At 42.1% G+C, this 16,356-nt stretch overlaps 1 protein-coding gene across 1 annotated transcript; it reads right to left on the reverse strand.

Annotated features, from left to right (window-relative positions):
- Positions 1 to 14,603: 14,603 nt before the first annotated feature.
- Positions 14,604 to 15,350, reverse strand: LOC130725375 (uncharacterized). Its single transcript, XM_057576611.1, has one exon. The coding sequence runs from the start codon at positions 15,348 to 15,350 to the stop codon at positions 14,604 to 14,606; it is 747 nt and encodes a 248-aa protein (XP_057432594.1).
- Between the last annotated feature and the right edge of the window lie 1,006 nt (positions 15,351 to 16,356).

Below are 16,356 nucleotides of genomic sequence, written 5' to 3' on the forward strand. Positions count from 1 at the left end.
AAGGTGCCTCTGAAGCTCATAGCAGCAATCACCCAGCCTCTCCTGCACCCAACCTCTCCATCATTCCCTATACTCACCTTCAACCCACATCTCTCTCTGAGTGCATCAATATTTTCAATCATGAAGCCTCCTTGAGGCTCCGCAATGTGCACGGTCAGACTGACCTCAGTGAGAATGCTGAAAATGTGGCTGATGAGTGGAACGAGTTGAGCACTTGGCTGGTGGCTCAGTTTCCCGTTATGCTGCAGCTCCTGCATGCAGAGGGAAGTCAGAGCATTGAGGCTGCAAAGCAAAGGTTTGCTAGGAGGGTGGCTCTTCATGAACTCGAACAGAGAACCAAGCTTCTTGAAGCCATTGAAGAAGCCAAGAGACAGAAAGAACAAGAAGAAGAAGCTGCCCGTCAAGCAGCAGCTCAGGCTGAACAAGCCAGACTTGAGGCAGAACGTCTTGAAGCTGAAGCTGAGGCAGAGCGACTTGCACCAGTTCCATTTACTCCTGCTGCTTCTGCTTCCATTCCAGAACCTCAAGCTGCTCAGAACGTTCCTTCCAGCTCTACTCCGACAAGCTCATCCAGACTCGACATCATGGAACAACGTCTTGACACTCATGAATCCATGCTGATTGAGATGAAGCACATGATGATGGAACTTCTGCGCCGTACTGACAAACCTTAGTTTTTAGGATCTCTTCTTTTTCTTCCTTTTCCTTTTTATTTAACGTTGTTTTATTTAAACTCTGTTTATTTACTTATTTTAATTTGTTCATTTGTGTTTCTATATGCATATATCTATATATATTTGTGTCACACATGTTTGCAAAACCTGTTTTATTCATAATTGTTCTATATTTACATCATATTTTCTTCCATCATACATTATTCCCTATATCTAGAATGGAGGATCCTTCCTCATTCTTCTGCATTCTTGGCGCTGCTTCACTCTTTCTTTCTCCAGACGATCCAATGCATACTCTATGTTGCCGAGTTTGATGCTCAGATCATCTTTTTCTAGACTATCTTCTGTCGTCTTGAGTCTCTTTTCCACAGTCTCCTTCTCTTCCAGCAGATTCAGCTCCCGCTGGCAAAGCTCCTGAATCTCTTCCACGAAGCAGAGGAACTCCTTCAGATCTTTCTCCATCTCTGGACCAAGATCTTCTTCAAGCAGTGTCTTCGTCAGCTCTTGTATGGTCTTTGAACCATCGGGATGCCTAATATTGAGGAACATATCTTCCTCAAACGCCTTCCTTCTGAGCTCTTCTAATGCCATTCTGTATGATGCCATTTTTCTTACTGAAAATTATTCGAGATGTGAAGCTTACCTTTCTCTCCAACGTTTTTATAGGCTTCACCTTCTCTCTGAAAGTTAATGCTCTTACAGTTTCTCGAGGTTAAGTACTTGGTAACTGACCCTTCTATTTACTCACTTGACCGGTGGTAAACGTTCATCCCTTGCATTAACTCCTCTATTTATTATCGCCTCACTCTAATTCTTACATCGTCTTCATTTTCTTTAAACTTAGACCTTCTCTAAGGGGGAGTACCTTGTACTTCAAGCTAAGTTTTTCACACCCCGAGCCTTTTGCTTATGACAAAAAGGGGGAGTAAACCCAGTTTTTGATGTGTAAGATGTGTTAGTGTGACTTATTTTTCTTTTGGAGATTTTAAGAGTTCCACCTTCATGACCATAGATGTGTCACTGGGCAAATACAAGGAATACATTTCACTTCTTCTGAAGTGATTCTAAGTTGACTCTGATACCCAAGACTCTGATACCTTGTCCATGACTCTGATCACTTATGCGCTCTGATTATTCGTTTTTCATCTATGTCATAAGCTTTTCACTCTGAACTCTTATATGATTTAGCTCAGAATCTAGACTTTACTAACGTTTTCATCAAGTATTAGATTCAGGGGGAGCTAAGCTCAGAATCAAGCAGTGACTTGAATTCAGAATGAGCAAGATAAACTATTCACATCAGGATAAGTCTTATTCTATATCTCTAAACTCTGAGTGAATTCAGTTTAATGTTTAAGAATTGTTCATCAAAAATCTTAGTTTTGTCATCATCAAAAAGGGGGAGATTGTAAGATCAAGTTTTGATCTAGTAGTACAACTCTATGTTTTGATGATTACAAGTTAACCTTTTGATATGAACAATTGTGGTACTCTAACGTGTTTTTCTGAGTGTGCTATTTACAGGCTCTGACCCTGACTCAATTTCACACAAATCAGAAGCACTGTGTATAAAGGGTAACCCAAGCAACGCTTTCGCATTCACCATGTTCAGTATGAACAGTGGAAAAGCTTCAGAAGATCTGAAGCTATACAAACTCTGATGAGGACTCAGTCGCTAGAAGCTCTGATGATCCAGAAGTTCTGACAACCAAGAAACACTGAAGGTTCAGATGTTCCGATGGTGTAGAAGACTCTGAAGATCCAGAAGCTGAATAGTGGAAACTCTGAAGTCCAGAAGCAAGAAACTCTGAAGGCCATGTTCTTCCCTCTGAGTTCAGAATCAGAAGATACAATGGTCAGAGGATCTGTGCTTTCCCTCTGACTCTGATCAACCGGCTTCACAAGTTCCTATACGAAGCATTCCTCTGATCAGAAGTCTCCTAGGTTAAAAGGTCAAGTCGCTATCCAAGTACAAAAGCAGTGTACCTTCCTGACGACCTACCTAACGTTCTCAGCCACAGCAGAAGCTGGATTTTCCAGAACTGCCCTCCAACGGTAGCATTTCCCATGCAACGCTCAACCCTAATTCTTGGAGTATATATAGAGGCTGAAGATTGAAAGAAGCGGCTAAGAAACTAAGAAGCAACACACGCGCAAGACATTCAAAATATTCTAAGCTTTCTTTCATCTTGTAATTTATTTAGTTTACACTCAGCTTATTCAGAAGCAAACCCTTGTAAACACCAACCTCAAACAGTTGTTTGATTTTCCTTTAGGAGATCAAGGTTGATCGGATCCTAGAGAAGACTAAGAGAGTGAATCTTAGTGTGAGCTAAGTCAGTGTAATTGTTAGTCACTTGTAGGTTTCAAGTGCAGTTGTAACTCTTACCTGATTAGTGGATTGCCTTCATTCTAAGAAGGAAGAAATCACCTTAACGGGTGGACTGGAGTAGCTTGAGTGATTTATCAAGTGAACCAGGATAAAATCCTTGTGTGCTTTTCTATCTCTATCTTTTGCACTTAGTTCTCGAAAAGATTTGTTAAAATCTTTAAGGTGGTAGTTTTGTACTGAAAACGTTATTCAAACCCCCCCCCTTTCTACCGTTTTTCATACCTTCAACCATTTTGGAAACCGACGAGGTCCAGAGTACGTCCTGTGTTAATACCTCATTAATGTTGCATGTATGCAAAATGATTAGTCAAACAACGTCTCCGACCTCACTCGACACGTCGCCACGTGTTCTAGGGAAGTTAAAGTCTCTAAAAGCTTACCCTAAGGTAAAGACGATTCTGCGACCAAAAGACACATAGCTGCTCCAACAGCACCACAACACACGCTGCTCCAACAGCACAATAACACACGCTGCTCCAACAGCACAACAATAAACGCTGCTCCAACAGCACAACATCAAACCCTGCTCCAACAGCACAACGACAACATACTCAACACTTGGATCCGACGACACTCCTCGTTTTCCAAAATTAAGATTTCACTTCCAATGCCTTCCTTCGAGGTTGTTATCATTACTTAAAGATTTAGAGGTTATTTAAGGTCTTATGAGTTTTCTTTATAAAATAGATTCCATTTTGTCTTATCGCAAGTCTTATACATTTGCAGGATCTCCCAATCCCAAGTCGCTTCCAGAGGATGTCTCGATCCACTAAACAAAATCAAGGCCCGAACCTCGTTCGTCCTATCAAACTTTCTCAAAACTCTCAAAATAAAATCGGCATGACCTGCCCGCTATTCTCACCATTCAGAATCTCAGATTTCCAGTGTAAAGCATATTTAAATCATCACAATCAACAACATGTCATATATCAAGAAATCTCAACATTAACACTTAGCACTTAGCATATAAAGCATGCACCACACATCCTAGATTACCCACATAGCACATAGCATGTAAGTCAATCTTCAAAAACATTCAGTAGATGAATCATCTACATTGTCAGCCGAAGCCTCAGAAAACATTTTCAATCACACCCAATCTCAGTGCATAAACAGTAAACAATGTCGAAACATCGACCCTAAGCATTAACTAGAGATTCAGTGAGAAGCCCTCACCTGAAGGTTCTCCAGAATGATCAACTAGTGCTTCCTCGCACTCAAAGTGTTGTCCCTCAGAGAAATCCTCAAAAGCACCTTTACAATGAAAACACAGAATACTATCAGATTCTATCGGAAACTAAGCTATCGATACTTACTAAGGTTACTCGAAGTAATCTATACTCTAAGGTACGATAATCTAGCGCGAAAGACAAGTTTTCGGAAAAAGGAAATTTCTTCCTCCCCCTTAATAGGGCTCGGCCACTTTGGCTAATTATGGGGCTCGATTTTTCTTCGATCAAACTTGGTTCCTATGCTTTCATAAGCCGTAACTAAGGGTATTCTGAACTCGGAAAAATTATCGGATCAAAAACTGTCGCAGGGGTATTTTGGTCATGATTTTTAACTTAGGATTTTCAAAACTGAAATCCCAAAAATAAAATTTTGCAGGGACGTCACCAACGACGTTTATGATAACTAATCCTACTAGCACTAAGCTAAGGCGATAGTTTACAGCCTAAAGGTTGGAACTTTACTCAAAAACTACATAAATGGGTATTTTAGGCTAGAATTGATTCCGGCGGAATTCCGGCGACATAACGGAAAATCTAATCCGGCAGAAGTGATCTTGGGCACATATAGAAGAGGTTTAGAATCAGAAATGAAAGATTCAGGATAGTTTTGCAAAAACCCATAAACTATCCACTCAGAAAACTCTACAGAAAAGCTATGGAAAAAGCGATCAGAGGTAAGGATTAGCGACTATACCTCGAAACCTTGAAGCAGCGACTAACGGATCAACGATCAAGCAAGTAATGAAGAAAACTCTTCTTCCTTCTTCCTTGTTGAAGCTCGCGGGTTTGAAGAGAGAAAATGGAGGAGAATTTGAGTTTTTCTTCCTTTCTTTGCTATATATAAAGGTTGGAAATTCGCGGGAAAATGAAAGTTTCGCGAATCTGATTTTTCCGGCGTCATTCTCCATGAATTCTAAGATAGGTTTTGGCAAGGGAATTCCTAAGCTAAGGAGATGTCTCCTTGTATTTTTGGCAACTAATGCAAAGTCGGTGCAAAGTCGGTGTAAAACTATTTTACCCGATAAGTTGCTTTTTGCCTCGAATGTCGGAATAGAAAACTTCCTTCGGAAGAAAGATTGAAATCATCAAGAGAAATGGGTGTACGCGTGTAGAATATTCATTTGAAGCTCTGAATAGATAAAGTCCCCGAAGTCGGGTGATTCTAGGGTTTTGAAATACCAGGGATTCGGTTTCGGCAAACTTCCGATGATTGGAATCGGACGTTCGTAGATCCTAGAGTTTCGCCTCGAGACGATTGTGATATATGGAAGAAGAGAAGTTCTAACATTTCTCTGAAGATTTTTGGAATTAACTGCCATCGTGCCTAAAAGTGAAAATTAGCTATATACTAGGGTTTCTGACCTAGGTTTAAGCGTAAAACGTTCGTGCTATAACTTTTATCGATCATAATGCAATCCTTGAACTTTTCCTGAACTTTCTCCTTCATAAATATATTTCATTTAATAAACTTTCGTTCAGGTTTCCCTTCACATTACATCAACCCTAATCGTGAATAAGAAGTTTATTCACTTAGCATGAACTTAAAAACTCGGGCCTTACATTACTACCCTCCAAAAAGAAAGTTTCGACCTCGAAACTTAAGGGTTAGTAAAAAGTTCTGGATACTGTTCTTGAATCTTCTCCTTCAGCTCCCATGTCGCATCACCAGTGTCTTTATTCCAAATGACCTTCACTAACTCGATCTCTTTCCCTCTCAACTGTTTTATCCTGGTGTCACCAATGCTAATTGGCGGTGTCTCGAAAGACAGATCATCCTTCAACTCAATGTCATCCAGCTCGATAACATGTGTCGGATCCGCAATATATTTCCTCAGTTGTGACACGTGGAATACGTCATGAATGTTTGATAGAAATGGAGGTAGTGCAATCTGATATGCGACTGGTCCAATTCGACGAGTGATCTGATACGGTCCAATGAACTTGGGCGTAAGCTTCTTTGACTTGATTGCTCGACCAACACCCGTCGTCTGAGTAACTCTCAGAAATACATGATCTCCTTCTTCGAACTCCAGAGTTCTGCGCCTCTGATCTGCATAACTCTTCTGTCTACTCTGAGAAGTCCTCATCTTCTCTCTGATCTGCTTGATCTTCTCAGTGGTCTGTTGCAGAAGTTCCGGTCCTACTAACAGATTTTCTCCGTTTTGGTACCAACACAAAGGTGTTCTACACTTGCGGCCATACAAAGCCTCATACGGTGCCATACCAATGCTCGTATGAAAACTGTTGTTGTATGTGAACTCAATCAATGGCAATAAGGTATCCCAACTGCCCTTGTTGTCTAATACGCAAGCGCGTAGCAAATCCTCCAACGACTGAATAGTTCTCTCAGTCTGTCCATCAGTCTGCGGATGATAAGCAGAACTTAGTCTCAGCCTCGTTCCCAAAGCTTCTTGAAGAGCTCCCCAAAAATGTGATGTAAACTTCGGGTCTCGATCGGATACAATACTTGTCGGTACTCCGTGAAGTCGTACAATCTCCGCTATATATAACTCTGATAGTTTCTCCACGTTGTACGTAGTCCTCACCGGTACGAAATGAGCCGACTTAGTCAGTCGATCCACGATTACCCAAATAGAATCGTATCCCTTCTGAGTTCTTGGCAAAGCCACGACGAAATCCATCGATATGCTATCCCATTTCCATTCTGGCACATCCAAGCTTTGTAGCATACCTGAAGACTTCTGATGCTCCACCTTCGACTTCTGACATGTCAGACATGCAGCTACATACTCAGCCACTTGTCTTTTCATTCCTGGCCACCAAAAATTCACCTTCAAGTCCTGGTACATCTTCTTCATTCCAGGATGAATGCTTAACTTGCTCTTGTGACCTTCATCCATAATCAATCTTCTCAAGTCAGGGTTGTTAGGCACACAAACCCTATCCTTGCACCGTAGGATATTGTCACTTCCCACCTTGAATTCTGGATCCTTACCTTGACTTACCAAATTTCTTTTCCCGAGCAGAAACTCATCTTGTAACTGTTGGTCTCGGATTTCTTCTATCAACCCATTGGTAATTCTGATCATCCCGAACTTCAGTTCTCCCTCGGATAATTTCACATCCAAGCTCAAATCTCGAAATTGCTCTAACAGTTGCAGCTCCTTCACCATCATCGACGAGATGTGCATCTTCCTGCTCAAGGCATCAGCAACAACATTCGCCTTTCCAGGATGATATTGCAGAGTGAACTCGTAATCTTTGAGAAATTCCATCCACCGACGCTGTCTCATGTTTAGCTCCTTCTGCTCAAACAAATACTTCAAGCTCTTATGATCACTAAATATGGTGAAATTGCATCCATATAAGTGATGTCTCCAAATCTTCAGCGCAAATACGATTGCAGCTAGTTCCAAGTCATGAGTCGGATAATTCTTCTCATGCACCTTCAGTTGTCTTGAAGCATAAGCAACCACCTTCCGATGTTGCATCAGCACACATCCCAAACCTTGATGCGAAGCATCACAGTATACCTCATAAGGTTCCTCCGGTTGCGGTAAGACGAGTACAGGTGACGTCGTCAACCGTTCCTTCATCGTCTGAAAGCTAGTCTCGCACGCTTCGGTCCATGCAAAAGGTTGGTCCTTCCTCGTCAGTTGAGTCAACGGTCCAACAATCTTCGCGAAATTCTCGATAAAGCGACGATAGTATCCCGCCAAACCGACAAAACTTCTGATCTCCGTCACTGTCTTCGGCCGTTCCCACGACAATACGGTCTCTACCTTTGCTGGATCCACAGCTATCCCCTCCTTAGAGATCACATGGCCTAAGAATTTTACCTCTTTGAGCCAAAATTCGCACTTAGAAGGATTGGCATACAACTCCTTCTCCCTCAGCACTTGTAAAACTTGTCGCAAGTGCTCCTCATGGTCTTCAGCATTCTTTGAGTAGATCAGAATGTCGTCGATAAACACCACGACGAATCGATCCAGGAATGTATGGAAAGTCATATTCATGTAAGCCATGAATATTGCCGGCGCATTTGTCACCCCGAATGGCATCACTAAGTACTCATAGTGTCCATAACGGGTTCTGAATGCCGTCTTCTGGATATCCTCGGTCTTGACCCTGATTTGATGATAACCCGACTTCAGGTCGATCTTCGAGAATATTGTAGCTCCTCGTAGTTGATCCATCAAATCATCAATCCTAGGTAACGGATACCTATTCTTGACGGTTACCTTGTTCAATTGTCGGTAGTCGACACATAATCTCGACTTCCCGTCCTTCTTCTTCACCAATAAGACTGGCGCTCCCCAAGGTGAAACGCTTGGTCGTATGAATCCCTTCGACAGAAGATCTTCGAGTTGGGACTTCAATTCCACTAGCTCCGCAGGTGCCATACGATATGGTGCAATCGAAATCGGCCCTGTTCCCGGTACGATGTCTATAGCAAACTCAATGTCGCGCACAGGCGGCAATCCAGGTACATCGCCAGGAAAAACATCCGTGAATTCTTTCACTACTGGAATACTGCCAACTTCTGGGTTCCCTTTGCTCTCCAAGCTTAGCAAAACAGAATACTCCTGAGATCCCTCGTTCAAAGCGACGCTGATGTGATTGGCAGATAGATACTCGGAAAGATCCGAATCAGGGAATACCACTCTCTTTCGGTTGCAGTCCAAAAGACAATGATAGCGGGACAACCAATCCATTCCTAGGATAACATCTAGGTTCTTAAGAGTTAGGCATACTAGGTTAGCATGGTAGATCCTATTGTTGTATGTTATCGGACAATACATGCATGCTGAATTAGCAAGTAGAGTCTTGGCAGGAGTAGCAACTATCAGATCGAAGCTCAAAGCAGTAATAGGAAGTCTTAATCTGATTGCACAATCTCTAGAGATAAAAGAATGCGTTGCTCCGGAATCAAAAAGTACGGATAGAAGGTTACCGTCTATCCCGCAGTCGCCTCTAATCAGTCCATCGACTCCCTCAGCATCTTCACCATCCATGGTGTAGACTCTCGCCTTCGCAGCAGGACGCTTTCCTCTAGCAGTGTTGACGGTTGGTTCCGCCTTTGGTAGCCTGCACTGTGCAGCAGTGTGCCCCAACTTGTTGCAATTGAAGCATTGAGGCCTCGTCTCGGGACAAGCACGAGCAAAGTGCCCCGGCTTCCCACACTTGAAGCACGTCAGTTCCCTGTTCTGAGTCTGACCTCCAGAACCTCCAGCAGCACCCACCATGGGCCGGTAAGATCCTGATGCAAACCCTCTACCAGCAGGACGCTGATACGGCCCCCTGTTCTGAAACCTTCCCTTGTTCTGATTATTCTGAGAGCCCGACCTCATCGGCCCTCCAGTTCCAGCCCGGTTCAACCTCCGGTTCTTCATCAGCTCCACTTCAGTGGCTTTCTCCACCACTGATTGGAATCGCATGATTCCCAGTGGCCTCACTGAGTCCTCAATATCCGCCCTCAGTCCATTCACGAAGCGCTTGCACATGTAGCGCTCGTCAACATGATCATTAAAGAATTGGAAATGCTTCGCCAAAGACTCCAGCTTCGAAGCAAATTCCGGTACAGACATACCTCCCTGACGGAGTGTCAAAAACTGCGCCTCCCTCTCATCCCGGGCACTTGTCGGAAAATACTTTTCCAAGAATGCGGTCCGGAAAGAGTTCCAGTTGACCTCTTCATGGTTGGCTTCCATGATCCCCCTGGTGCCCTTCCACCAGTATTCAGCATCTCCCAGCAGAAGATAAGTCGCCATGCCCACCTTGGCACCCTCTACAGTCTGCAGAACGCCGAATATCTTCTTTATCTCCTGAATCCAGAGATCCGCTGCGTCTGGATCAGTACCACCAGAGAACTTTGGTGGGTTTTGCCTCCTGAAGTCATTGAGGCCTTTGTTCTGGTCCAGAGTTATCTCTCTCTGACGTTGATGTTGTTCGCGTGCTTCTTCAGTAGCACGCCTCATGGCATTATCATTTGCCTGTGCTGTTACCGCTTGGGCCTGCGCTGTTACCGCTTGGGCCATAGTGGCCATCATCTCAGCTAGCTGGTTAGTATTCACCATATTCTGTTAAAGGAAGCAAACAGTCAGTACTTATCATAAGATAGCATCTAGCATCACTATACAATATGAGTAAGCAATAACTTCAATCAATTTTTTAAGCGAAAAATCGCTTGCAGACAATCAATTTTCACTCTTTGCAGAGTCACACAACCTAGCACAGAAGACCTATTCCCCAACAACTCCCGAAAGACTCGACCGTGCTCTGATACCACAATGTAACACCCCGATTTCGGTGGCGTCACTTTAGTAACCAAAATAAACTTAATGCGGAAAAACGTGAAATATTTTTTTTTCGATAATAACTAAGACAAGACTGAATTAAATAAAACCCAAAAGCCAAAAAGCAATAGAATTAATATACGATATATAAACAGCCCCCGCTGTAAGTAACAACCTCGTCACGAGTAACCTCCAGTGACGGAAAGAAAAGTGCGACGCCCGTAGGCAATATATACAAACCAAATGAAAAGGGTGAAGTGCCCGCAACACCATCCCTCATAACTGAAAATCAGCTGACCCAATGGCCTGAAAATAAGACCTCCTAAGTCCAACCAACTCTCTGTGATCCCCGTAAGGAAACCACACAAAAAGCTATAGGCGGATCTACCCTGTCCCCTAAGTAACAAATGAAGCTAGACTGTCAGAGCTAAAACTCTACTCCTACACTAATCCTAACTCGAGGAGCTCATACCAACACTCAAAACTATGTGCTAGCATGATCGTCGTCTGAATCAGAATCCAGAACGACCAAGTCTACTAACCCTATCCGTCCTCCCCTCGCAACCGCAGTGCGCTCCGATGCTGGACTCACGGGCTTAGGGCCCGAACCCTGATCATCAATGATCGCAACAGAGGGTGCACTAGACCCTGCCGAAGGCACTCCCACTGGAATCTCCTCTGAGGGATCCTCCTCCTCTGAAGATGACGGTGGCGGTGGTGCTCCTCCGAATCCTGGTCCGCAGTGAACGCCTGGTGGCAAGTTGAAGCTGATAGAGCATCGCCTCAACACTCCTGACCTCAGAAGTCCTCCACTATCCACGTGATCCTCCATGATACGCCCCGAATACGTCGCTCGGTGGCTCGCGGGGTCAACCACCCACGACCCGGGGTCGTCCTGATCGATCATCTCATACCTAATCCCCCCCGAAGGGTGGACCATGGTGAACCAGTCCGCAATATTCATCTGACAAAAGGCGTTGTCCGCCAAAGCACACACAGAAGACGCGAGGGTCAACTCTAAAGAACTATGTAGATAATAAACCCAATAGATACAAATAATAGATAGCCACTTAGGCTTATAACTAGAGATATCATTCCTAGGGTTGCATGTTCCACAAAATCATAACGACAATAATAACAATTAGCATGTTCCAAGTAAGTTTATCAAATAGCAACCACACTCATCAACTAAGTCAGTATGCATGTTGCGTGATATGTATGCAGGTTAACCCAGTCAACCAATATGCAATCCGGAACGGATGGACATCATCGGATCAGCCCTTCACCAGCCACGGTGGTGCCATTTCGGCCCGTGATGTCTCTTACTCCCACAGGGTAGTCAGATCAGCAGTAAACCCGTAGGTCTGCCATTTCGGTCTGCTACAAGAGACGTCTACAAACGCTCTTTCACGGCATTCCGGGTCTTATGACCATTTTGGAAACCGACGAGGTCCAGAGTACGTCCTGTGTTAATACCTCATTAATGTTGCATGTATGCAAAATGATTAGTCAAACAACGTCTCCGACCTCACTCGACACGTCGCCACGTGTTCTAGGGAAGTTAAAGTCTCTAAAAGCTTACCCTAAGGTAAAGTCGATTCTGCGACCAAAAGACACATAGCTGCTCCAACAGCACCACAACACACGCTGCTCCAACAGCACAATAACACACGCTGCTCCAACAGCACAACAATAAACGCTGCTCCAACAGCACAACATCAAACGCTGCTCCAACAGCACAACGACAACATACTCAACACTTGGATCCGACGACACTCCTCGTTTTCCAAAATTAAGATTTCACTTCCAATGCCTTCCTTCGAGGTTGTTATCATTACTTAAAGATTTAGAGGTTATTTAAGGTCTTATGAGTTTTCTTTATAAAATAGATTCCATTTTGTCTTATCGCAAGTCTTATACATTTGCAGGATCTCCCAATCCCAAGTCGCTTCCAGAGGATGTCTCGATCCACTAAACAAAATCAAGGCCCGAACCTCGTTCGTCCTATCAAACTTTCTCAAAACTCTCAAAATAAAATCGGCATGACCTGCCCGCTATTCTCACCATTCAGAATCTCAGATTTCCAGTGTAAAGCATATTTAAATCATCACAATCAACAACATGTCATATATCAAGAAATCTCAACATTAACACTTAGCACTTAGCATATAAAGCATGCACCACACATCCTAGATTACCCACATAGCACATAGCATGTAAGTCAATCTTCAAAAACATTCAGTAGATGAATCATCTACATTGTCAGCCGAAGCCTCAGAAAACATTTTCAATCACACCCAATCTCAGTGCATAAACAGTAAACAATGTCGAAACATCGACCCTAAGCATTAACTAGAGATTCAGTGAGAAGCCCTCACCTGAAGGTTCTCCAGAATGATCAACTAGTGCTTCCTCGCACTCAAAGTGTTGTCCCTCAGAGAAATCCTCAAAAGCACCTTTACAATGAAAACACAGAATACTATCAGATTCTATCGGAAACTAAGCTATCGATACTTACTAAGGTTACTCGAAGTAATCTATACTCTAAGGTACGATAATCTAGCGCGAAAGACAAGTTTTCGGAAAAAGGAAATTTCTTCCTCCCCCTTAATAGGGCTCGGCCACTTTGGCTAATTATGGGGCTCGATTTTTCTTCGATCAAACTTGGTTCCTATGCTTTCATAAGCCGTAACTAAGGGTATTCTGAACTCGGAAAAATTATCGGATCAAAAACTGTCGCAGGGGTATTTTGGTCATGATTTTTAACTTAGGATTTTCAAAACTGAAATCCCAAAAATAAAATTTTGCAGGGACGTCACCAACGACGTTTATGATAACTAATCCTACTAGCACTAAGCTAAGGCGATAGTTTACAGCCTAAAGGTTGGAACTTTACTCAAAAACTACATAAATGGGTATTTTAGGCTAGAATTGATTCCGGCGGAATTCCGGCGACATAACGGAAAATCTAATCCGGCAGAAGTGATCTTGGGCACATATAGAAGAGGTTTAGAATCAGAAATGAAAGATTCAGGATAGTTTTGCAAAAACCCATAAACTATCCACTCAGAAAACTCTACAGAAAAGCTATGGAAAAAGCGATCAGAGGTAAGGATTAGCGACTATACCTCGAAACCTTGAAGCAGCGACTAACGGATCAACGATCAAGCAAGTAATGAAGAAAACTCTTCTTCCTTCTTCCTTGTTGAAGCTCGCGGGTTTGAAGAGAGAAAATGGAGGAGAATTTGAGTTTTTCTTCCTTTCTTTGCTATATATAAAGGTTGGAAATTCGCGGGAAAATGAAAGTTTCGCGAATCTGATTTTTCCGGCGTCATTCTCCATGAATTCTAAGATAGGTTTTGGCAAGGGAATTCCTAAGCTAAGGAGATGTCTCCTTGTATTTTTGGCAACTAATGCAAAGTCGGTGCAAAGTCGGTGTAAAACTATTTTACCCGATAAGTTGCTTTTTGCCTCGAATGTCGGAATAGAAAACTTCCTTCGGAAGAAAGATTGAAATCATCAAGAGAAATGGGTGTACGCGTGTAGAATATTCATTTGAAGCTCTGAATAGATAAAGTCCCCGAAGTCGGGTGATTCTAGGGTTTTGAAATACCAGGGATTCGGTTTCGGCAAACTTCCGATGATTGGAATCGGACGTTCGTAGATCCTAGAGTTTCGCCTCGAGACGATTGTGATATATGGAAGAAGAGAAGTTCTAACATTTCTCTGAAGATTTTTGGAATTAACTGCCATCGTGCCTAAAAGTGAAAATTAGCTATATACTAGGGTTTCTGACCTAGGTTTAAGCGTAAAACGTTCGTGCTATAACTTTTATCGATCATAATGCAATCCTTGAACTTTTCCTGAACTTTCTCCTTCATAAATATATTTCATTTAATAAACTTTCGTTCAGGTTTCCCTTCACATTACATCAACCCTAATCGTGAATAAGAAGTTTATTCACTTAGCATGAACTTAAAAACTCGGGCCTTACAAATATTATATGCATCATCGTCATCATCATCTGTTAATGTCCATCGACCCGTCTTCACTTTCCACCTTTACATGTGCTCTTAGAATTACAGAGAGGGCTCTGATTGCGCCTGAGCATTCCATTATTTCTCCACATAGAGTCTAATAACTTTTTCACTTTGTTTCTAGAGCCTACGACACACTTGGACTTCCTCAAAAAATGCATATGTTCAAGCCCTTGTTTTCTCGAATCATCATCTTCAGAGCATAATGAAATCATACCATACACATATTTTGCTTCCTTGTGACCCTTTTGAGCGGCTACCTTAAAGATCTCAAGACCATCAATCTTTCCATTTGGATAATCAAAATATTTTTGCAACCCTTCTCTATACAAGCTCTCCATATTTCCATATTCCTTGCAACGGTTCAAGAACGACGATACTTTGTCATTGGGAAGCCACTGGATTAATGGGAATGTGTCCAAAGAAACTCTACGCCAAACATATCCATCTTCAGCAGCGTCAAGAAAATCTTTGCAACACATTTTGATGGCGTGAAGGTCAATGAAGGAGTGTGAGGCCACGATTGCAAACACATCTATTAACAAGTCTCTTGAAAGTGTTGTTATGGCAGCAGTGGAGCAGGGACCTTTATAATAAGTGCGACGTCTCTTGCTCCTTGCCCTCTTCTCCAATCTTGAATAAGTTTTTTGTGGTGGGTGCTCAACATCAGCAGCTACATGTGCTCTACGAGCGGATGTAGTAGGTGAAACGTGTGGTGCAGAACGATCTGCAAAGTTGTCACCTCTAGCTTTAGCCATATCTGCAAGAAAACAAAGCAATTTAGTCAAAATCTTTATATAGTTAAATTAAGCATTTTTTTACATAAAATTCTAAAGCTACTACATTCTAGTTTCTCTGCTGGTATATATTCTAAGGTTAAAAAATTAGAATTAGTTGAATTTATTTTAACGACAAAATACTACTTGCTTCTAGTAGCTGGAGCCTTAGAATAAAACTAAAGTAGTACAAATAATTTTTAAATCAGATATAGATAAAGCATGTGAAAAACATCATATAAACTTTAGAAATTGACAAATGTCACACATGAATAATTGCATGCATACTAGCAGTTAGTGTTCAAGTCGCACATGCCCTGCCAATCTGCCATGAAACAACTCTGTTTTTTATAATGGAATTTTTTTGGTTAATGTTTATCATGGAATTTAATACTATAAGAAATTATTGAAAAATTAAAATAAAAAGAGACATCATATAATTTTGAAAACAAGGATCGATGTATATATATGGCGAGGTGACTAACCCAAGCCAAAAGATGCGCTTCAAAATATCAAAACCAATCCCCCCAAAATTCCCACACTCTGTATCAACATTGCTTTTCATATCGAACCATTTCTGAAGAAAAGATCAGAGGAAAAAGAATAGAAAAAAATGGGTACAAACACAAAGAATTACAGAAACTGACTCTAATTTGCTGAACTCAAGCCCAAAATTGAAAAATGAAGTTGACAATAAAATTTTGCAAACCATAAAAAACCACTCAAATTTTAAATGGAAAAACACATAAGGCTTTAGAGTTTTACCTAGCCGCAAAACACACTAAAGAACACTGAGAATGCACCTTGTCAATATTTTACTAAGTGACAACATAAGAGTAGCAAGAGCATTTCCTCCCAACAAGCACAGATTCAGGTCCAATTCATCGACATCAAACAACAATCAAAAAATGAAGTTGACACAAAAAATTTACAATATGCAGATGATACTCTGTTTCTTGGAGAGGCTACTAGACAGAACGCCTTTACT

The sequence above is a fragment of the Lotus japonicus genome, chromosome 6, assembly GCF_012489685.1.
Source record: "Lotus japonicus ecotype B-129 chromosome 6, LjGifu_v1.2".
NCBI lineage: Eukaryota > Viridiplantae > Streptophyta > Magnoliopsida > Fabales > Fabaceae > Lotus > Lotus japonicus.